Consider the following 24513-nt stretch of genomic DNA (forward strand, 5'->3'; position numbering starts at 1 on the left):
TCAGAATGGTATCCCACAACATAGCCTGATTTGTGACGTTGCCACATGTTGGAATTCCACCCTCCATATGTTGGACCAACTGTACGAATAGAGAAAAGCCATCACTGATTTCTTGATTATCCAAGCGGATAGGGGTACTCCCCTGTGTAACTACAATGTGAACCAGTGGCAGCTCATACGTGACACCTGCCGTTTGCTCAGGCCCTTTGAGGAAGCCACATTATTAGTAAGTCGCCAGGATTACGGGATGAATGTAGACTTTCCGCTGCTTCATTTCTTATAAAACGTGTTGGAAACTATGGCTGGCCAGGGCACTGGAGACATGGTGCCTACATCTCAAGGCCACATGAGCCCTGTGGGGGCTGAACTGGAGGAGGAGGAGGGGCACAGTGGAGCACAGTTTAGGTTTTGCCAAATGGGCGTTTTTTCTAGTAATTTGACAGGAGAGGAGGAGCAGGAGCAGTCAGAGGAGCTAGAGGGTTATGAGGAAGGAGAGACCGAGGACCTAGACACACCGTGGCAGTATGCAGTGGAGATTGAGGCAGGGAGTCCCTCTGAGTCACTTTCACAAATGGCACGATGCATGCTCCCCTCCTTGCGTAGTGACCGCCGAATTGGCACCATTCGGCAGCGGACTTCTGGATCTCCCCCTTATTGGACCCTCGCTACCGCCACAAAATAGGGGCCTTTTTTTACACTCACTGAGAGGGAGGACAAAGTGACCTACTACAGAGGCATCCTATGTAGTCAGTTGGCCAATGCCTATTGTCCATCCTCTCGCAGGTCTGAATTGGGGGGCCCCTTGCGCTCACCTTCCACAGCCATGGCTGCTGGGGAGGGGTGGGGTGGCAGTAGCAGTACCAGCTCCATCAGCATCAGCCTGAGTCTACAGTCGCTGATGAGTAGCTTTCTTCACCCGCATAGTGAAGCAACTCAGCAGCAGGTAGACGTGGAGCAGGACCTGAACAAGCAGGTGGTGGCATACCGTTACATGCCCATGCCAACACACCTTGAAGATTCGCTGGACTTCTGGGCAGCCAAACTTGATTTGTGGCCACAACTAGTAGAGTTTTCCCTGGAAAAGCTGTCCTGCCCGGCCAGTAGTGTCCCATCAGAGTGGGTGTTTAGTGCAGCGGGGGGACATAGTCTCCCCAAGGAGATCTCGTCTGTCCACGAAAAAAAGTGGAGAGACTGACCTTTGTGAAGATGAATCAGGCATGGATCAGCCAGGATTTCCAACCACCAATGCCTGATAGTTCCAAACAGATTTAAGGTGCTGCTCCCCAGTTACAAACATTCCACTGCATCAGACCTTTTTTCACCCACCTTTGTCACCGGGTACTGGTATTGCTACCCACCGCACCACTCTGTCACTGGGTCACTTTCAGGACTCCTGATGCTGCCACCTCCAGGCTGTCTCATTCAGCCCCTATATGGTCTCTTCTCATGCTTCAGCCAACACCAGGATGCGTCATTCAGCCACTATATGGTCTCCTCACGCTTTAGCCACCTCCAGGCTGTGCCATTCATCCAATATATGGTTTACTGATGCTTCAGCCAGCTCCAGTCTGTGCCATTCAGCAACTTCATGGTTTAGTGATGCTGCGGGGCCTAGGACATTAACATATATGTTTATGGTAGCACTAGGTATCATACATCTGTGGTAGCCCTTGGGGGGTGTATGGTAGTTGGGGTGTTGTTTCGGTAGATGAGGGGTTAATGTTAACCCTATAGTTCGTGGTGCTAGGCTGAGGGCTAGTATGCTGAGGTAATTCTCCAGCCTATCGCCGCCCTTACCAGTAACGATAGGTGCATGTATAAAATGACTGAAGGTCCACAAGGTACTTGAACTTGGATAAACTTTACTGAAAGCTTGCGGTACATCCAATGCACAATAACAGTCTCATGCAAACAGTCTCGATATAGTTCAGTGACTGACAGTTGTTGCGGACCTTGAATTGTAATACAAGTCTCTGAATTTAGGGTAATTTACGAAGATCTGTCCGGATTTCGGGGATAGATAAGGTTCGTTGACCTTGCAGAGTGCTCAGGGATTGATACACTTGCGATTCTGAATAGATCAGCCGTTGCCGCAAGGCTCGGGCCTAACTCACTGTGGAAGATAGCTGCGCAGAGCCTGCTCGTTTGACAGCCCGGGAACAAGAGCGCGAATAATGGCCGCCGCGCACTTATATGGGCAGGGGCGGGGTTATTCTGATTGGTCCGAATATCTGTCATTCACCGTCACAAAGAATGATGGGTGCAATACGTCACAGGGACCTCCAAAGGTCCTTAAGCAAAAACCATAGAGTTTACCTGATCACGTGACCCGCAGGTCCTGCTACGCTCTGGACAGGTAATTAACTAGTTATATACATTAGTACTATTATATTTACATAAATCCTGAATAAACTATTAGTTAAATGACTATCTAGATGAAAGGTGACAAGGGGCAGACTAGACAAAAAGGACCCCGACGTCCTAGGGACTCTGGCTATGGGGACCTATGCGGCACCGGGACACCACACATCTTCAATCGAAATGTCAAAATTCATCTTTTATTCTTAGAGATTGTGAGGCCCTATTGTCTCCTCATCTGCCGCCAACTCCTGGCTGTGCCATTCAGAGACTATATGGTCTCCTCATGCTTCAGCCACCTCCAGGCTGTGTCATCCAGCCACTATATGGTCTCCTCATTTTGATTCCACCTCCAGGCTGTCTCATTTAGCCACTATATGGTCTCTTCTCATGCTTCAGCCAACTCCAGGCTGTGCCATTCAGCCACTTTATGGTCTCCTCCTACTGATGCCACCCCCAGGCACTGTCATTTTGCTGCCATGTGACTCTTTGTTAGATTTGGTCCTTTGTACCCTCATGCTCGGGCCCAGGCCACTAAAACTTGGGAGTTAAAAGTTCAATTTCAAAACCCTCAATTTCAATTTGAAAATCTTAAAATTTAAAAATCATAAATTTCAATGGTCTCCTCATGCTTCTGCCAACTCCTGGCTGTGCCATTCAGACACTATATGGTCTCCTCATGCTTCAGCCAACTCCAGGCTGTGTCATTCAGGCAATAAATGGTTTACTGATGCTGCTGGGCCTGGGTCTGGGAATAAAAATGTTGTTATGGTAGCACAAGCTACCCCAAATCTTAGGTTTAAATTTCAGAATTCATCTTTTAATCTTAGGGATTGTGAAGCCCTAGTGTCTACTTATGCTGCTGCTAGCTCCAGGATGTGTCATTCAGCCACTATATGGTCTCCTCATGCTGCCAACACCTCCACGCTGTGCCATTCAGCCACTATATGGTCTCCTCATACTGATGCCACCTCCAGGCTCTGTCACTGTGCCGCTCTGCAGCAGTGATTCTTAAAGCGATGCCTGTAATTTGCATGTCACACTGAATAACAGTATTATTTCACTACCCCAACACACTCCACATGCATGTTGGAACAGAGTAAAGTGTTCTACACCCCTATTGAGGCTCTCTGTAAGCCAGAAATAGATGTTTTTAATTTAGATTTAATTTAGATTCGCAGCAAACTAATTTGGATCAAACCAAATTTTTATGAAAAATTTGGCAAATCGGCCGAATCAAATTTTTAAAAAGTTCGCTCATCTCTACTCTTGATCCTTGGGAGATCCCTTATTTTACTAATACCCAGGGATGAAGGTTCTTGCTTGGATTTCCTGTCAGCGTTCCAGGCTTCGCACACTGTTGACTTTGCTTTCTTTGTCGGTTACCAGTGGAGACCTCAGGGATCTGCACTGGGATCCATTCTGTCTAATATCTTAAGTGATTTTGCAGAAGGTCTCAGCAGTATGGTATTGATCTTTTTGGTGCTGACATTTTTCGGGGATATGTGCAAGATAATGCACCAGGGGCGTAAAAGCCTAGGGCAGACTGTAGAATATTTAATACTGTCCTAACCTCAGCATATGAGGGTGTTATTTCAGAATACTCAAAGAAAGTCAGACAATGTCATAGAGAAGCAGGAAATGCTAGCAGAATGCTTAGGTGTATAGGGGGAGGTATTAGCAGTAGAGAGGAATGGCACTGTACAGGGCACTGGTGAGATGTCACTTGGAGTATTGTGTGCAGTACTCCCACAGTGTGAGAGGTTTTGAGAAATCTCCCCCAGTCTCTCTAGAAGGATATATATACTTTGGAGAGAGTTTAGAGAAGAGCTACTAAACTAGTACATGGATTGTAGGATAAAACTTACCAGGAAAGGTTAAGGTTAAGGAAAGGACCTTAAGGCTAGGTTCACACTGTGGAATTTCTGGGCAGAATTACTGCCAGAGATTCAGCTGGTGGCACTAGGACCGCTCAGACTACATTGCCATCCCAATAGATGGCAATGCATTTCTGAGCAGATCTCCCAAAAGATCCACCCAAAAAAGCACTGCAGTCTATGGGGGCAGCAATGCAGTTTGTTCGGTCTAGCGCCACCAGCTTGATTTACGGCAGAAATTCTGCCCAGAAATTCTGCAGTGAGAGCCTAGCCTAACATGTTTGGCTTGGAGGAAAGATGAGACGGATGGAATATTTTATATACATGAGGGAATCAACACAGTAAATGAGGAGAGAATATTTAAATAGAAGAAAAACTACCACAGGAGAACATAGTTTTAAGTTAGAGGAGCCAAGGTTTATGCACTAATATCAGGAAATATTACAATTCTTTGGATGCATGCAATAGCCTTCCTATAGAAGTTGTAGCTGCCAATACAGTGAAGGAGTTAAAGCATGCATGGAATAGGCATAAGGCTATCCTTTATATAACACAGGAGAAGGGACTATTCATAGTATTCAGAATATTCGGCAGAATAGATGGACCAAATCTGCCAACACATTCTACGGGGGAAGATTTATCAAAACCTGTGTGGAAAAAAGTTGACCAGTTGCCCATAGCAACCAATCAAATCACTTCTTTTATTTTTAGCAAGGCCTCTGAAAAATGAAAGAAGCCATCAGATTGGTTCCTATGGGCAACTGGTCAACGTTTTCTCTGCACAGGTTTTGATAAATCTCCTATGTTTCTAAATTACAGAAATCTCAGCTTTATTTTCAACTTAAAAAAAAAAAATGTAATTCTCTCCTGAGGCAAAAAAGGCTGTCTAGTAAGCATACATTTTATGGGTGTCCCTAGAACAACTCTGTACGGAGATGTGGTATGACATGGAATGTAGGTTGGTATGAAGACAACATCAATCTTTAGGTGACGTACATGTTCTGCAGGAGTTGCCCAATAGAACCCATCCCTACTTACAAACATTTCTTCTGAAGACTTTTATATTATTGTATTATAATTAAATGATGTGTAATCAATTTACAATAATCACATGAATGTATTTATTTATTTAGCCCTAACATATTCCGCAGAACTATAGCAAGATTGTCATCACTAAGATCAGTCCTTGTCCCTATTTGTGCTCACAATTTATATGGACACTGTCAGATTCAAAAACTTTTTATATGTTGTACATTTTGGCAAAACATTAACCTTTCTAATATACTTCATAAAAAAAAGTCATTTTGATAGAAATCATGGCTTTATCCAAGCTAAAGCACAGGCATGGACAAAGTCCAGTATGTGAGAGTGGACTAGCATTCCTCTGTGCTCTCTCCTGTCTGATAGGACTCCTCTGTGCTCTTTCCTGTCTGATAGGACTCCTCTGTGGTCTCTCCTGTCTGATAGGACTCATCTGTGCTCTCTCCTGTCTGATAGGACTCCTCAGTGCTCTCTCCTGTCTGAAAGCACTCCTCTGTGCTATTTCCTGTCTGAAATGACTCATCTGGGCTCTCTCCTGTCTGATAGGGCTCCTCTGGGCTCTCTCCTGTCTGATAGGACTCCTCTGGGCTCTCTCCTGTCTGATAGGACTCCTCTGGGCTCTCTCCTGTCTGATAGGACTCCTCTGGGCTCTCTCCTGTCTGATAGGACTCATCTGTGCTCTCTCCTGTCTGATAGTACTCGTTTGTACTCTTTCCTATCTGATAGTACTCCTCTGTGCTCTCTCCTGTCTGAGAGCACTCCTCTGTGTTCTCTCCTGTCTGATAGGACTCCTCTGTGCTCTCTCCTGTCTGATAGGACTCCTCTGTGCTCTCTCCTGTCTGATAGCACTCCTCTGTGCTCTCTCCTGTCTGATAGCACTCCTCAGTGCTCTCTCCTGTCTGATAGCACTCCTCAGTGCTCTCTCCTGTCTGATAGCACTCCTCAGTGCTCTCTCCTGTCTGATAGAACTCCTCTGTGTTCTCTCTCCTGTCTAATAGGACTCCTCTGTGCTCTCTCCTGTCTGATAGCACTCCTCTGTGCTCTCTCCTGTCTGATAGGACTCCTCTGGGCTCTCTCCTGTCTAATAGGACTCCTCTGGGCTCTCTTCTGTTTGATAGGACTCCTCTGGGCTCTCTCCTGTCTGATAGGACTTGTTTGTGCTCTTTCCTGTCTGATAGTACTCTTCTGTGCTCTTTCCTGTCTGATAGCACTCCTCTGTGCTCTCTCCTGTCTGATAGCACTCCTCTGTGCTCTCTCCTGTCTGATAGAACTCCTCTGTGCTCTCTCCTGTCTGATAGCACTCCTCTGTGCTCTTTCCTGTCTGAAAGGACTCCTCTGGGCTCTTTCCTGTCTGATATTACTCCTCTGTGCTCTCTCCTGCCTGATAGGACTCCTCAGTGCTCTCTCCTGTCTGATAGGACTCATCTGTGCTCTCTCCTGTCTGATAGGACTCCTCTGTGCTCTCTCCTGTCTGATAGCACTCCTCTGTGCTCTCTCCTGTCTGATAGGACTTGTTTGTGCTCTTTCCTGTCTGATAGTACTCATCTGTGCTCTCTCCTGTCTGATAGCACTCCTCTGTGCTCTCTCCTGTCTGATAGGACTCATCTGTTCTCTCTCCTGTCTGATAGGACTCCTCTGTGCTCTCTCCTGTCTGATAGCACTCCTCTGTGCTCTCTCCTGTCTGATAGAACTCCTCTGTGCTCTCTCTCCTGTCTGATAGGACTCCTCTGTGCTCTCTCCTGTCTGATAGGACTCCTCTGTGCTCTCTCCTGTCTGATAGCACTCCTCTGTGCTCTTTCCTGTCTGAAAGGACTCCTCTGGGCTCTTTCCTGTCTGATATTACTCCTCTTTGCTCTCTCCTGTCTGATAGGACTCCTCAGTGCTCTCTCCTGTCTGATAGCACTCCTCAGTGCTCTCTCCTGTCTGATAGAACTCCTCTGTGCTCTCCCTCCTGTCTGATAGGACTCCTCTGTGCTCTCTCCTGTCTGATAGCACTCCTCTGTGCTCTCTCCTGTCTGATAGAACTCCTCTGTGCTCTCTCTCCTGTCTGATAGTACTCCTCTGTACTCTCTCCTGTCTGATAGCACTCCTCTGTGTTCTCTCCTGTCTGATAGGACTCCTCTGTGCTCTCTCCTGTCTGATAGGACTCCTCAGTGCTCACTCCTGTCTGATAGCACTCCTTTGTGCTCTCTCCTGTCCTATCACAGAGGAGTGCTAGCCCACCCTCACTTACTGGACTTTGTTCATGTCTGTGCTTCAGACAAAGCCATGATTTTATAAGCCGTGATTTCTATTAAAAGGAAATAATATTTTATCATGAAGTATATTAAAAAGGTAAATGTTTGCCAAGATGTACAACATACAAAAAGTTTTTGTATCTGACAGTGCCTATTTAACTTTCAGATTTTTTTTGGAGTGTGCTACAGGCAAGAAACCAACACCAACACAACCATGGGGGAACAAGAAAAGTTCATGCAAGCAGGGCTGCATTTGCCAGTAGGTACCAGTGGGCCTAGGACAGCAGTTTCGAGAAAAGCAGCACTAAAGTGAGGGGGGAAAAAAAAGATATATCATTTTAAAGCCATGCTGTGGCCTAGGGAAAAAATTATTCCCCCTCTGGGTTAATCGAATAGGTCAGACCTGCTGTGAAATGTTAACAGTTGTTATGGATTTATGATTGATTTCACCACTTTCTGTGTATAAAAAGGACATCCACTTTGAATCTGCAACAACATCTGCTATCACACATGCGATTTATGTCACGTTTTTGTGAAAGATACATGACAAATTTCCACCTTATGTGAAATTAACCTAACAGAGTGTATTCTGTCAGTGCGAGCCCTATACCTGCATGCAAATAGTGCCCTTGGATGTTTATCAAAACCAGGACCCCAGTGCTGCAATACAGTAGTGCCAACCAGTGAGCCCTCACAATTCATGCTTTTACTTGCAAATTTTTAGGGTCTCATGTATGAGTAGTGCAGTGAAAAATTATTTATCCTCTATCCAAGGATACATACAGTGACAACTACTGGCTTCTGTATATAGATAACCCCAAAATTCCTTAATACAGGGCCCACATGTGCTTTCAATAAAGCCACACTTTAAGGCAGAGTCTACTTGTACCCCTTATATACAGAATGCAAGCATATGCCTCCAGTATAAAATAAAGCCACAATATTTTCATAGGGTCCTGACATTATTTTATAGAACATTTACTGGAGTACCATCTATGCTTAAAAGAAGAAAAAAAAAAGTGCCCAAATGCGTTTAAATAGCAAATTTACTAATAACTGATCCTACATTCAGCCACTGGTCGGTATTCCGGTCTTACTTTAGGATTAAAGGTCCCATGACCGATTCGTACTTATTGCATCAAGGCTTCCATCACTGAGCGGTGATGTTTGGAGTACCTAGCATGATTACTGATTGGCAGCAGGGGTCACGTGACCTCCGCTCCGAAAGTAAGACCGAAGTGATGATTTGGGGCTGAACAGGGGATCAGGGCAGAAGGTATCAGTTTTTTTTTTTTTTTATGCATTTGGGGCCTTTTACATTTTTTTAACATAGATAACCCCTTTAAAGGGGTTAGCTATATTAAAAAAAAAAAAAAACACCAATCTGTTCCTGGTAAGCAGTGGATGCCACCTATCAAAAGAGGTCCAATAAGGAACAACCAGTGAACCAGCAAACAGTTAACCAGTGAGTCATGGGCACCGAAGGCTCATTGATGCACATGTAGAGGGTATCCTCTACCCAAGGTCAGAGTAGGGAGGGGGGCAACCCAATTTCTCAAGGCCATCATCCACAAGAGAGCCCCATGAAAATGAGCAGAGGGCCACAATCAACTAAGTGCATGTTATAAAGACACGCATATAGTTAAAACCTATGACAAAATAAATCTTGCCCAGTCATTAAACTCTTTATGCCTCAGCCTGGAAAAAGATGAGAGGCACACAGGATGTCAGTGTCCTGGCGTAGGTGCACGTGATTATGCCAGAAGAGAATACTCCACTGGAAACTGGGGGAGGTAAGCTTTATTACTATTATTATTATTTTTAATTGTGGCATATTGGGTGGGGGGGGGGGGAGGCTGTAGGGGTTTAAATGATCTAGTCTAGGGGCTTGCCTACCACCAGGAAAGGGGGGGGGGTCTATTTACTTAATGGAGTGACTTACCGGTGGGCCCTTTTATACTTATTGGAACTACCCCAAGGGCTCTATCAGTAGCCCTATCCCCCTAATGTGGGGACATACCTCTTTAATTGGGGGGGGCTTAACTATTAGGGCCCTATCCACCTATTGGTGGGGGTTACTCCTTTATATTATTGGGGTGGGGTACCTAAATATTAAAACCCTCTCTAACCAACGGTGGAGGGGAATACTTACCCTTCTCCAAATGAAGGTGGAAAGCCAAAGTGACTGGCTCCAATCAGAGAAGGCGTAACTTGTTAGTCAGTGGATGTAACTGCACTGTAATCTCTTATATGGTATAAAGAGCTCATGTTGACCTAGTATATACTACTATATGGTCATTGAATGGGGGTAATGTTGAGCTTGGTATTGTGATTTTGTTCAGTAACAGTATGATGGTATTATTTAGTTACATACTGTTTATATTGTAGTATTCTTTGTGTGGTGATATTATGTGGGCCTATTGTATTGTATTATTGGTAAGCACAGTCTTTGTACTGTGACGGACCATAGTATGTGACTTGTTAGTGTGGTGCTTTGGGGGGGGTGTATGGCAGTTGGGGTGTTGCTGTGAGGTATATCACAGTTATAATTAACTCTAGTCAGTCGTGATGCCAGGGTGAGGGTTAAATGCTGTAGGGCTTGGCCTATCGCCACCCTTCCCAAGAGCGATAGGTAGACGCAGAATAAAGTATTGTCCACAACCAGAGCTTTGCTGAAAACTTGCGTAAACTTTACTGAAGATTTTCTGTAACATGCGAATACAGGAACAGTCTTTATAACAGAGTCTATATGCAGCTTAGCTGAGATTGACGTATGGTTGGGACTTTTTTAGGTTCTTTAGCTTAGTATGGTTTAGTATGCGCAGATCTGCTGGATTTAGGGTTATGTTTAGGTCCAGAGGTCTCGCTAGCATAAGTGTTTAAGTTTGTAAGAACTCACTGTTTCGTTTCTGGCCGTGGCCGGCAAGCTTTGGCCTATTAGTTGTCGTTGTAAGTTGCGCAGATCTTGACTCTCCAACAATCCGGAACCCGAGAGCAGAAGAGATGTGCTGCTTGCTTTGCAGCGCAGGAACAAGAGCAAAAGAGCCAAGAGAGCGTCTATTGGCTGCAGCTCCCTTATATGGGCAGGGGCTGGCCATTTTAGGATTGGTCCACACCATCTGTCAATCAGCTTTACAAGGCATTGTGGCTATTACATCACCCAGAACCTCCAAAAGGTCCTTTTACCTACCATAGAGACTAAACTACAGTCACATGACCCGCAGGTCCTGTGACGCTATGCAAGGTAAGTATACACTTTCTATACAGTATTTACATTTTGTTATTACATAATTTTGAAATATATTAACTATATGAGGGGTGACTAGGGGATGACTAGACAAGCGGAACCCCACAGTTACTCGGAACTCTGACTTTGGGTACCCCTAACCAAGGTACGGTATGCAATACGGTACCGGGACACCACATTAGTATGATATTTCAGTGTTTTAGGCCCCACTTTTAGATTTGCCTAGGGAAATACTTACCCTATAACCAGCCTTACACCTACCTAAATATTGTTGCAGACAAAGTATAGCTCTTTATGGGTAAAATTTTTAGCAGGATAATCTACCCTGCCATATTGAAACATTTTTAAGGAATAATTTAAAGAATATAACAAAGAGTATGAGGTGCTGACTGTAATTTATCCAGATCTCAATCCCTGCTGAGCATCTCTAGGATGTGCTGAATACACAAGTCTAATCCATGAAGACCACACCTGGCAATAAAGGATCTGCTGCCAGATAATACAGGATATCTTCAGAGGTTTTGTGGAGTCCATGCCTAGACAGGTCAGAACGGTTCTGGCAGCCTGAGCAGGAATATTATACAGTTGGCTTTTTATCATGATCAGTACATAAATCTGGTAGGCATCTCTGACATCTACAACTGTATACCAAACAGTTTCCTATTCCCCTATAGGCTGTAATTGTTATAAAAGGTAAATTAATAAATAAAAATTGCAATATAGCATCTGAGTGTCCCATATGAGTCCATGGTCTCATTTGGTTTTTGCATTTGGATTGCAAACAGAACATAGCCTTAGTCTATAAAATAGTCTTAAGGATTCAAGATTCAAGTAGATTCATGATGAGTAGACAGTGACTCATGTTTTACATGGCCACGTTACATAAGTTTCCTGTTGCACCTTAAGACAACGTAAAACAACAACGGATGTGCTTCTAAACCGTCAATTCAAACAGGTGAAAAACAAATGTTTTCAAATCCACTGGTGCCAGTAAGTTAAACAGGTTTGTAAATTTCTTCCATTTTAAAATATTAATCCTTCCAGTACTTATCATCTGCTGTGTACAACAGAGAAATTTGTGAAGTTCTTTTCAGTCTGACCACAGTGCTCTTTGCTGCCACCTCTGTCCATGTCAGGAACTGTCCAGATTATGAGCATATCCCCATAGAAAACCTCTCCTGCTCTGGACAGTTCCTGATAGGGACAGAGGTGTCAGCAGAGAGCACTGTGGTCAGACTAGAAAGAACTACACACATTTCTCTGTAGTATACAGCAGCTGATAAGTACTAGAAGGGTTAAGATTTTTAAACAGGAATAATTTACAAATGTGTTTGACTTTCTGGCACCAGTTAGTTTGAAAAAATAGTTTTTCCTCCGGAGTGCCCCTTTAAGGTTATATTGTGCTGATAACACTTGAGAGTATGCTTGCATGTATCTTCCTTCAGTTATAATAAATATCCATAGGTGTTTAGGTTGTGATACAGGAAATATGTGGGGACACAAATATTATAAGAGACAATTCAATCATTCATCATTGTGGACAAATGTGCTAAAATAAATATTCATTGTGATCTTAAGGCTGGGTGGCGTAAAACGTGGATGCTGGGCAAACCTTGATCTGAATCTATGTATACCAATCAGCTTGCCATAAATTTTGTAGGTACTCTTGTGCAACCAAAACTGCTCTGGCCCATCACAATATGGACACCACAAGTAGCTGTACCCTTGATGTCTAAGGGTGCATTCAGACACAATGGATCATCTGTGAATTTGAAATAGTAAAATCTGCAGTTGAAATTGAAATAAATGAATGTTTTTGTAATGAGATAAATATAATACAAAACAGGTGTATCTAGGTCACTAGACTTTACTATCACATATTATGACTTCACATAACCTAAGATCATGAAGTACTATCACACTACTGCACCTTTTTTTTTAATTCGTTTTATTGAAAAAAAAAAAAAAAAACATTGGCATTACAGAAGAAAAAGGTAGGCAAGAGCATACAAAATCCAAGGATGACATAGTATAAAGTACATAGGCCCTGATTTATCAAACTGTCAGAGAAAGTAGAATGATTTTCCCATAGAAACCAATCACAGTTCAGCTTTCACTTTACCTCAGCTCATAAGCTGAGCTGTGATTGGTCGCTGTGGAAAAATCCCTCCACATTTTCTCTCACACAGTTTGATAAATCTGGGCCATAATGCCTTACCAACTAACAGTGGTAAAGACTAATATAAAGCGAGCTAACCGATTAACAATTGTAAACAGAACAATCACCCACAGGTGCCATAAAGTAAAAAACAAACATAGGTCCTTTATTCTCTTAAGGCACTAGGTGAGAGAATACCCACAATTGAAAGACAACGATAAAGTTTTGCCCAAATCGAGGAAACATTAAGCTGCTGCCGCTGAGAGAACTCGCAATTTAGCAAGGTAGACATAGTAAATATACACAAATTAGGTACTGTCTTGAGGCAACTAATGGTCATTCAGGCCACAAATGGAGGCTAGGGAGCAATGAGTGGATGCAGAGGAGTACCAGGGACCCCACACTTTCTCAAATTTGGCTGAACATTTCCTGTGTTTATACACCACCTTAGAGAATGGGATAGTAGAGTTCACCAATTTCTTCCACATGCATCTAGCTAAAAACAAAGATTCCCTAAGGGAAGGTACGGACATGATGTTGTCATACCTCTTCATCCAAAATACCAAACAAACAGATCAATGGGTCATTCGGAATAGAAGGGGCCACTATAGAATTTAGAAAACATAAAAGATTGACCCCCCCCCCAAAAGGACGCCACATAAGAGCAGTCCCATATAAAAAGGTGCCAAAAATCTGCCCTAGGGGCCAAGCACCTGTGGGCCGAAGAGGCACGCTCCATCTGACACAGACGAAGCTGAGTAATGTAGCAATAATAGATGATATACAATTGGATAAGTTTGTTATTGGCAGCTGGAGAAACCAACAAGTGAGAAGACTGAATGTCCTCCCAGTTCTGTGTAGTCATAGAAGGGATGTGGAACCTCCAGTGCCGTTCAGCAGGGAGAGGAGACCGTGAAATCTTGGCTTGGATGAGGCGAGTATACAGGATGGACACCAGACCCCTAGGACCCTGTGACCGCAACACCCCAAACAAAGGGTAGGAGGAGATGGGATGACCAGTACCCGTGAACTGGGCATTCACGGCATGGCACAGTTGAAGGAATTTATAAAACGCCTCCCTAGGTATACCAAAAAGTGTTTGAAATTGAAGAAGTGCAACACACCATCCTCAAATAGATGCTCCAGCATAGTCACACCACACCCTGACCAGAATTCAGAATCCGGGGAGCTAACTGGGAGAGAGGAGGATTATGCCATAAGTGCAGGTCAGACGGGACATCAGTGAACGAGTGAATCTGCTTGGCCAGTTTATGTAGAGGGAGCAAATCTCCTGCGGGAGGACCCTCCAATAAGGGACAAAGAGAGGCGAGTTGGACATATCTAGCAAGAGTACTCTTCACACCAGGCATGGGATCTGGAAGTACCCAGTGTCGTAAATATCGTAATTGGCCAGCTAAATAGTATAAATGAACATCCGGCAGAGCCACCCTGCCGCCAACTTCGGATGCTGGAGTGTAGACAGTTACATTTTGGGTCTATTAGGGCCCCAAATAAAGGGGGTAAATAAAAAATGCAAAAACAAAAACAAAAAAAAAAACAGAAAGGATTTAGGGACAAGAACAGCAGCATGTTCCAATAAGTATTAGCACCCAGGAAAAATGATCAATTTAATCAGGTTAATACATCCCACTACAGCTAAAGGGAGAGATCCCCACAGGCGGAATCTGTCACATATATAAGGCAGCAATGTCATAACATAACATTAGTGGATAGATCATGGGAGGAGACCCTATTAATGTGAACGCCCGGGTATTTAAACGTGGAGACCATCGACCGACAACACATCACCGATGCCCTATAGGAATCTAGAAGGGGCATGATCGCAGACTTGGACCAGTTAATGAAAAGTCCACAAAATGTAACAAATCTATCAAGTAACTGTATGGAGTATGGGAGCATCACAGTGGGGCAGGACATAAAGAGCACCATGTCTTCCGTGTAAGGGCCAATACGTTCCTCCCGACCCCCAAGGGACATACCCATATTGAAGGTATCCTATCTAATTAGCAGCACCAGGGGCTCCACTGCAAAAAGAAGAGGGGACAGCAGGCACTCCTGTCGCATACCCTGGCCCAAGGTAAATGATTTAGAGCAGATACCATTAACTAGGACCTGAGCCATAGGGTTCTCGTACAGTATTGAGACCCAACATCTGAAATTTGCACCAAAACCTAACCTAGCAAGAACTTCAGAGGTATCACCATTCAACTAAGTCAAAAACCTTGGCTGGATCAAGTGCTGCCAAAGTCTAGTCCCGATGATAACCCACTCCCACCTGGACAGCCACCTGCACCCTTCTGATGTTATCTGAAGTCCATTTGCCGGGCATAAAACCGGACTGGTCCAGGTGAATGATGGATAGAATACTTTATTCAGGCGATTGGCCAGCAATTTAGCAATAAGTTTATAATCCAAGTTTAGTAAAGAGAGATAGGGCAATAGGAGCCACAATCTGTAGGGTCCTTATCCAGCTTTAAAAGAACTACAATAGTAGCATCGTACAAGGAAGGGGAAAAGCCCCCTCCCTAAATGCCACTGTATACACATCGAGGAGCGCCGGCAGGAGCATTTAAAAGTTTCGAAGGTAGACCTCCAGAGGGAGACCATCCGGTCCAGGAAATTTACCTTTGGCCATGTCAAAGAAGGCATCTTGCAGTTCAAGCAAGGTAAGGGGAGAATTTAGAAAATCATGATGCTCAGCAAAGAGGGTGGGAAAATCAATGGTGTCCAGGTAGGCATGAAACTGAGCAGGACTATAACTCACCTTAGACGTATAAGCCAGCATAAAAGGAGGCTCTAATCTTAAGCATAGGAGGTGCGGTAGTATGCTGCCAAACCAAGTGCACTAACAATTTGCTAAATTGATTCCCATGTTCAAAGTAATATTGCTTCCTAAAGAATAATTTCATATTTATTTTCTCATTCAAGTGAACCATGTGTAAGTGGCCCATAGAGAGCCACGCCTGCTTATTAGTCTCGGAAGGGTCCGAGATATACACTGCCTCCAGGTCCGAACACTTGCCAGCCATCTCCACCTCCCACCTAGAAGTGTCCTTCTTAATGAAGGAGATTGTAGAGCGAAGACATCCCCGAAGGAATGCCTTCACAGTCTGCCATATCAGGCGAGCCCTCAAGCGAGTTATGTTGCAAAAATATTTGCAGTTGGTCTGGGATCCTATCATTCTCCCCAATGAGCTCCAACCAAAATGGTTTAATTTTCCACCTCCTAGGGTCTGAGGAGCTAGACATAAGGAGAGAAACACACAAGGGGGAGTGATCCGATATGGCTTTGAGCTCATAAGTAACAGAATCCAACTGGGAATAACAGATAGCATTACAGAACACCAAGTCAATGCGTGAGAGGGCATTCCTACCAATAGTAAATCAGGAGTATACACGGGCATCAAGCCACTCCACCTGCTCCATAAGTGAGGAGAGCAGGGTCGAGTGAGGCCCTGAGCCTAAGGCCTGGGGGGGTCCCCGGGGGTTATGTCTAACCAACATCGGGTCGGGTACCAAAATAAAATCGCCAATACACAGAGTGGAGGCATTGGGGTAGCCAGCAGCAAAAGCAATCACCTGGTGTGCAATATCAAGAGTAGCAAGTGGGGGTACATATACAAAAAGAAAGACATAGGGACTATTATTCACAAAGGCATGTATGAAAATAAATCTCTCATGCGGGTCTTTATGGACAAGAGCAGGGCCAGATTAACGTAGGGGTGGATGGAGAAGCAGCTCCAGGTTCCTGCATTAAAATAGGCCCAGCAGCCTGCACAAACTGCACGCACATACCGACCGGCGCCCACGACAATAAAGCCTCAAACTCCCGGCCCGCGTGCCATTTGCGGCCCGCGGAACGAAAGTTTGTGGCCCGCACCAGGAATGTGAAATTTGTATTGGCCGATGCCCGAAACATGCAGTTACGGGCACCGGGCAGGTACCTTCTTCATACATTTAACCCTGCTTCCGGCGAGCAGCGTTAAATGCCGGAAGGCTTCACTTACCCCGCCCTCCTCCGCGTCTCCAGTTGGCCGGCCTGAGTCTGATGAGGGTTGTCGCGTTTGTGACGTCCCTCTGCAGACCCGCACAGGACGTCAGTGATGTCACTCTCCCCGGGGAGGAGAAGCACAGGGCAGGACAGGTAAGTGTGTCTATATGTGTGTGTATGTTTGTGTGTGTATGTTTGTTTGTCTGTGTGTGTGTATATGTGGGGGACGACGACAATGCTACCTAATGTGGGGAGCCTACTACTGCCTAATGTGGGGAACCTGCTTCTGCCTAATGTGGGGAACCTGCTTCTGCCTAATGTGGGGAACCTGCTTCTACCTAATGTGGGGAACCTGCTACTACCTAATTTGGGGAACCTGCTACTACCTAATGTGGGGAACCTGCTACTACCTAATGTGGGGAACCTGCTTCTACCTAATGTGGGGAACCTGCTTCTACCTAATGTGGGGAACCTGCTACTTCCTAATGTGGGGAACATGCTACCTACCTAATGTGGGGAAACCGCTACCTACCTAATGTGGGGAAACCGCTACCTACCTAATGTGGGGAAACGCTACCTTCCAAATGTGGGGAAACTGCTGCCTGCCTAATGCTCCCCCCAGAAGTGGCACCCCCATCATCCATAAGCTCATGCTTATGGGGGGGGGGAGTTGCTGGTAGATGATGGGGCTGCTACTTCTGTTGGGGCATGTTGCTGGTGGATGATGAGGGGCGCATGATGGGGGCATTGTATGTAAGGGACACATGCGGCCCAGCCTCACCCAGCTGTTACTTCCAGTGGCCCCCAGATAATTTGAGTAAGAGACACCTGCTCTATCACCTCCATGCTGCCAGTGGCAGATCAGGGGGGGGGGCAACGTGGCAATTTCCCCCTGAGATTGTTGCCCCTCCTGTACAGCTGTCAGCTGTCCCGCTCCACCATTCCCTCACATTCCTCACGCTGCTGCATTCTTGCAGTGTGAGCCGCGGGGACGCCATCCACAACAGGCCGTTGTGATGACGCGCCGGCACCCGGAGATGTCACCGCAGCTCTCACACTGCAAGAACGGAGCAGCGTGTGAGAAATTGGACAGCTGGAAAGAGGTGCTCGAGCACCGTATGGTACAGGGTAATTATTAAAACTTGGGGGGAGGGGGGCGGTGTGCATGCACAGAAAAGAGCAAATTATATCTGAGGGGCACAAGACACGGGGCATTATATGTGAGTGGCACATGACAGGGGGGGCATTATATGTGAGGGGCACAGGACAGGGGGGCATTATATGTGAGGGGCACAGGACAGGGGGGCATTATATGTGAGGGGCACATGACAGGGGAGCATTATATGTGAGGGGCACAGGACATGGGGGCATTATTTGTGAGGGGCCCATGTCAGGGGGCATTATATGTGGCACCTATAATGCCCCCCTGACATTTGCCCCTTACTTATAATGCCCCCCTGTCCTGTGCCCCTCACATATAATGCCCCATGTCCTGTGCCCCTCACATATAATGTCCCATGTCCTGTGCCCCTCACATATAATGCCCCTTGAGGGGGCAGGACAAGGGGCATCATACGTGAGGGGAACATATCTATACTTTGATAAAAAGGCCCATCACAATCTTCAGCACCAGGCCCATGATGCTCTTAATCCGACCCTGGACAAGAGTGGGCTCCCATCTTACAGACCTATGCACAAGAACACAGTTCTTGCACAGTCACAGTAAAATGACTTAACTAACTTCTATAGGGAGAATAAAATAATCTTGGGACTTGAACTACAGGGAAATAACATCATACAAGCAGCATAGGATTATATCTTATATAAAATAGAGACATTTATACAAACATAACTTGAACATACCTCAGAGTATAAAATTCCCATGTCCTCTGTAGATCCTGAGAATTCCTTATCTGAAATCGTAAATATTCCTGTTCCACAGACAGCTGCCTTTCTGTGATAAAAGTACAAAAATGAAGACTTTACATAGTACAGTATGTCGATACTTAGACCGCAATTCCTTCAAGTCACTTTCACACTTCCAACTAAGATGCCCAACCCAAAAGTGTCGTATTACTCAAGAACGTGACAGGAGGAGAACATGTTACAACATTGTCTTCCCTATTCACTGAGCATATACTGACTGGGCAGAGACATACGTGACATACATAAAAATAAATCTTACATAGAATGGTTAAAGTGGTGAATATGAAGTATGCAAACCTACTTAGGAAATGTGTAACACTGATTTACAACATGGAGTCTATGTCATAAAATACCGTAACGCAGAGCAGAAATCATCAGGACAGTGACCTTTTAATGAATTAGAATTGATGCTAAATCATTTCACTCAAAACATCATAATAACCATGTAATAGAAAGTCAGCAGGCAAGGTGGTCACACATCTTCACTATCTGTTGGCCAAACACTTCTATTCCTCTTCACTCCCCATACATATGCACTCTTGGTTCAGTCTGAGGCTGGGTTCACACTACGATTTCACTCTACGGGAACCGGATCCGGCTGGGGGGGGGGGGGGGGGGAGGAGTGAAAACCGGGCGCTCCCGTATCCCAGGCGGACCCGGCCAGTATCTCATTCATTTGAATGAGCCGACCGGAGTCAAACAGTAACTCTGGTTGGCACATTTTTGTCCCATATCCGATTTTCTGACCGTACCGAAAACCGTGGTATGCTGCGGTTTTAGGTCCGGTCACAAAACTTGATACAGGGCAAAAATTAGCCGACCGTAGTCACTGTTTGGCTCCGGTCAACTCATTCAAATTAATGAGGTAGGGTCCGGGATCCGGTTCCCATAGAGTGAAATCGTAGTGTGAACCCAGTCTAATGTGTATGTATTTTAAAAGGGATTATCCATCAATAGAAAAACAGATGCTGTTTTTTTGGGGGGGGGAAGAAATTAGTTCTGTTTTGCCATTACTGGATAACCCCTTTAATGCGGAGTGATGAATAAGCCGCTACCAGTCTCCTCTGAGGCCACAAACATTTTCTGTGGAAATATTCTTTAAAGGGGTTATCCAGGAAAAAACTTTTTTTAATATATCAACTGGCTCCAGAAAGTTAAACAGATTTGTAAATTACTTCTATTAAAAAATCTTAATCCTTTTTGTACTTATGAGCTGCTGAGGTTGAGTTGTTTTTTTCTGTCTAAGTGCTCTCTGATGACACCTGTCTTGGGAACTGTCCAGAGTAGAAGCAAATCCCCATAGCAAATCTCTTCTACTCTGTGCAGTTCCCGAGACAAGCAGAGATGTCAGCAGAGAGCACTATGGCCGGACAGAAAGAACAACTCAACTTCAGCAGCTGATTGTTAAATCTGTTTAAACTTTCTAGAGCCAGTTGCTAAAAAATAGTTTTCCCCTGGAATACCCCTTTAAAGGGAAATTCTGGGGGGGGGGGGGGGGGAACAACACCTTTTTCCATATGTTTACTGAAATATAATTTTGTAATTTACTTCACATTTTTCAGTATTTTCCTTTTTTCAGCACTTTTGTTCCCCATTTCAAGCTCTGCTTCCCACTTTGGTGGTGGTGCCTCTTCTACAGCCTAACCTCTGCTTGTCACAGAACACAGAGTGGCAGCAGAGCTTGTACTAATGATTTCTTTCTTCCATCAAGTACATCCATATTTCATGGCTATTACAAACACAGATATTTACAGAGTACATCTATATTTCAGGGCTAGTAACAGAGAATCATCAGCAACAGCTGGGGATCACAATGTGTAGCAAGCGATCAGTGCTGCACAACTATTCTATGCTACACACACTGTTGCTACATGGAAATACCTGTTGCACACAGTGATGCTCTGTTATACATATTGCTGTTTGCGTAATAGCCCTGAAATCTAGATGTTCTTGATAAATATCAGTGACACAAGCTCTACTGCCACTCTGTGACTTTGTGCTCTGTGACATGCAAAAGTTTGGCTGTAGCAGAGGCAATACCACCAGAGGGGACAGCAGAGAGCATGTATAGAAGTTGTCTTCATACTGTATAAGGCTGGAGGCAGTATGTATGTGGGGGATGCCTACAATGCACAGCCACAGACAGAGGGAGCCTACAACTATATAGAGGCTCAGAGGGGACCAACAACTATATAGGGGCACAGAGGGGGCCTACAACTATATAGGGGCACAGAGGGGGCCTGCAACTATATAGGGGCGCAGAGGGGGCCTACAACTAAATAGGGGCGCAGAGGGGGCCTACAACTATATAGGGGCACAGAGGGGGCCTACAACTAAATAGGGGCACAGAAGGGGCCTACAACTATATAGGGGCGCAGAGGGGGCCTACAACTATATAGGGGCGCAGAGGGGGCCTACAACTAAATAGGGGCACAGAGGGGGCCTACAACTATATAGGGGCATACAACTATATAGGGGCACAGAGGGGGCCTACAACTATATAGGGACACAGAGGGGGCCTACAACTATATAGGGGCACAGAGGGGGCCTACAACTATATAGGGGCACAGAGGGGGCCTACAACTATATAGGGGCACAGAGGGGGCCTACAACTATATAGTGTCACAGAGGGGGCTTACAACTGCATAGGGGCACAGAGGGGGCCTACAACTATATAGGGGCATACATGGAGTCTACAACTATATAGAGGCACAGAGGGGGCCTACAACTATATAGCGTCACAGAGGGCACTTACAACTATACTGAGGCTCAGAGAGGGCCAACAGCTATATAGGGGCACAGAGGGAGCCTACAACCACATAGTGTCACAGAGGGGGCTTACAACTATATAGGGGCACAGAGGGGGCCAACAACTATATAGGGGCACAAATGGGGTCTACAGCTATATAGGGGCACAGAGGGGGCCTACAACTATATATAGGCTCAGAGGGGCCAACAACTATATAGGGGCACACAGGGGGTCTACAACTATATAGGGGCACAGAGGGGGGCTTACAACTATATAGTGGCACAGAGGGGGCCAACAACTATATAGGGGCACAGAGGGGACTTACAACCATATAGTGTCACAGAGGGGGTCTACAACTATATAGTGCCACAGAGGGGGGCCTAACACTATATTGGCACCGAGGGAGCCAACAACTTGAAAGTGGCACAGAGGGGGGCTACAACTATATAGTGGCACAAAGGGGGGCTACAACTATATAGGGGCACAGTGACAAAGGAAGCCTATTATTATGTGAGGGCACAAAGTGGGCACAAATGCTGTATGGGGCAATACAATGGGAGTTTGTAAAGAGGTGGGAATTGTGCTGTAGAAAATAGCCTAAAATATTTGTCTGATTGCCATTTTGGAGTCGGGAAGGAAATTTTTTTTTTCTTGATCAATACAGTAGAGATTTAGGTTGAGCTTGATGGCCTTTTTTTTTTTTCTTCAACCTTTTGAACTATGAAACTACCTATGCTGTGGATGCACTACATAAAATTACAGGAATAATGATCTTGGCCTATTTTATCAGAAGGAACCAAGCATATACCCCTAACTCTAGGAGATCCTGAACTCCTCCTAGAACTAAGATCTGGGTAAAGTGAGACTATTTTGTTATCACAAATCTGGAAAGGGAGGAGAATAGAATTCTAACCGATAACCTTCCAAAATTACTATTAAGGGATTGGTAATTGGTATTAGTATTGCCCCCATTTTAGTGTCATTGTTTGGAAGGGGGATTATTGTGGTGATGAATACAGAGGAAGTCAGGTCCCTTACCGCCTTTTCCTTCCCCACTTTATTAGACCATATCCCTAAGATAATTTACAAATATAGTGCTATGTACTGGCTTTACCATGCTTTTGCGGGATTTACCCCTGACAGGAAGTTGTGTAGTATCTTTTTCAAAGGGATATTGTTTCCAGCTTCTTCTCCCCAAGAAGCACAGTGGGGGAGATTTATCAAAACCTGTGCACAGGAAGAGTGGTGCAGTTGCCTATAGCAACCAATCAGCTCGCTTCTTTCATTTTTAAAGAGGCCTGTGAAAAATAAAAGAGGTAATCTGATTGGTTGCTATGGGCAACTGGAGAACTTTTCCTCTGGACAGGTTTTGATAAATCTTCCCCAATATGATTGTGAATAAGTAGTGTGAAACTGTATGTGCCATGTGTCATTGTATGAGGTCACTACATGTACTATTGGAATATCCATGAGCCCTAATGTGTATACACTTGTCATTTTCCATTAATTACATTTTTTAATTGCTATACTCATCAGATAAATTATAAACCTTTATAAGCCATATTATTAATGTATTAACAACACTCATGCAATACTATATTCTAAGCAGTATTCTGAGAGTACTTGTATTTGCTAGACTCTCAAAGTCTACAAGCACATCTCATTTTTACTCACTCAAGGGTACTTTATAAGATGCTGAATACATTAGAAAACATAAAAAAATCTGATTGGTTACTATGGGCAATTGGCCAAACTTTTCCTCTGAACAGGTTTTGATAAATCTCCCCTATTATGTTTTAGTAGCCAAAATGTATCTTATAACACTGCTTAGTACATGGAGACATACTGGCTGCCCAGTCTTAGGCTAAACACCATTTGTAAAGGAATCTGTCAACTCTATATCATGCTCAGAGGTCAAGTGTAAAGGAGGCGTTGCTGAGCACCCCCCAGTCCTGCATGATTACTTTATATCAATCATTTGAAGCAGGGTGTGATAGGGAAGGGAGTAGGTATACATGCTGGGGGGCCCTGCCTCCTTGACACTTGTTGTCTGAGCATGATATAGACCCTATAAATTAATCTTCTAACTCTTTGGGCCTGAATGTTATTTGATAAGATTTATTACACAGGATTTAAGATCAGTTGCTAGTGAGGATACACTATATTTAAAGGGGTTATCCAGGGGAAAAAAATGTCATATATATAAACTGGCTCCTGAAAGTTAAACAGATTTGTAAATTACTTCTATTTAAAAATCTTAGTCCATTCAGTACTTATGAGCTGCTGATGTTGAGTTGTTCTTTTCTGTCTAATTGCTCTCTGATGACACCTGTCTTGTGAACTGTCTGTCCAGAGTAGAAGCAAATCCCCATAGCAAACCTCTTCTACTCTGTGCAGTTCCAGAGACAAGTAGAGATGTCAGCAGAGAGCACTGTTGCCAGACAGAAAAAAAAAACAACTCAATTTGAGCAGCTGCTAATTATTGGAAGGATTAAGATTTTTTAATAGAAGTAATTTACAAATCTGTTTAACTTTCTGGAGCCAGTTGATATATATAAGAAAAAGGTTTTTCCTGGAATACCCCTTTAACACATATTTCTGTCTCCCCAGACAGAAACCTACAAGCATCAGGAATGTATACAAATGGTCAAGCTTCTCTGGGTAATATGAAACACTGCTGCCTTAACTAATGCTTATTGGTTACTACATTTGAGACTTTGGGGATCACATTGTTGACTAGAGGGTCTTGTCCTATACTGCCATTACATTTAATAGTCTGGTCTTCTGTTCTTTGGATTGGGGCCCTAAGAGGTCAGAAGAGCTGAAAATACCGTATGTTCTTCATTCAACCCCTAAATATCTGGCTTGAATAGGTGCTTAGACACTTTAGTGAAAAGTCTGTTGTACC

At 44.5% G+C, this 24513-nt stretch overlaps 1 protein-coding gene across 2 annotated transcripts in view; it reads right to left on the bottom strand.

Annotated features, from left to right (window-relative positions):
* ANKRD22 (ankyrin repeat domain 22) overlaps window positions 1–22871 on the bottom strand; it is a 52105-nt gene extending 29234 nt beyond the window's left edge. The window contains exons 1-2 of one of the 2 annotated variants that reach the window (XM_056530094.1): window positions 22720–22871; window positions 18794–18884 (exon numbers count right to left, since the gene is read on the bottom strand). In XM_056530094.1, coding sequence (XP_056386069.1) covers window positions 18794–18814 — 21 coding nt within the window. In that variant the 5' untranslated portion in view covers window positions 18815–18884; window positions 22720–22871. The remainder of the gene's footprint in view (window positions 1–18793; window positions 18885–22719) is intronic. The other variant, XM_056530095.1, reaches the window with a different exon arrangement.
* Between the last annotated feature and the right edge of the window lie 1642 nt (window positions 22872–24513).

This window comes from Hyla sarda, chromosome 7 (assembly GCF_029499605.1).
Source record: "Hyla sarda isolate aHylSar1 chromosome 7, aHylSar1.hap1, whole genome shotgun sequence".
Taxonomy (NCBI): Eukaryota; Metazoa; Chordata; class Amphibia; order Anura; family Hylidae; genus Hyla; species Hyla sarda.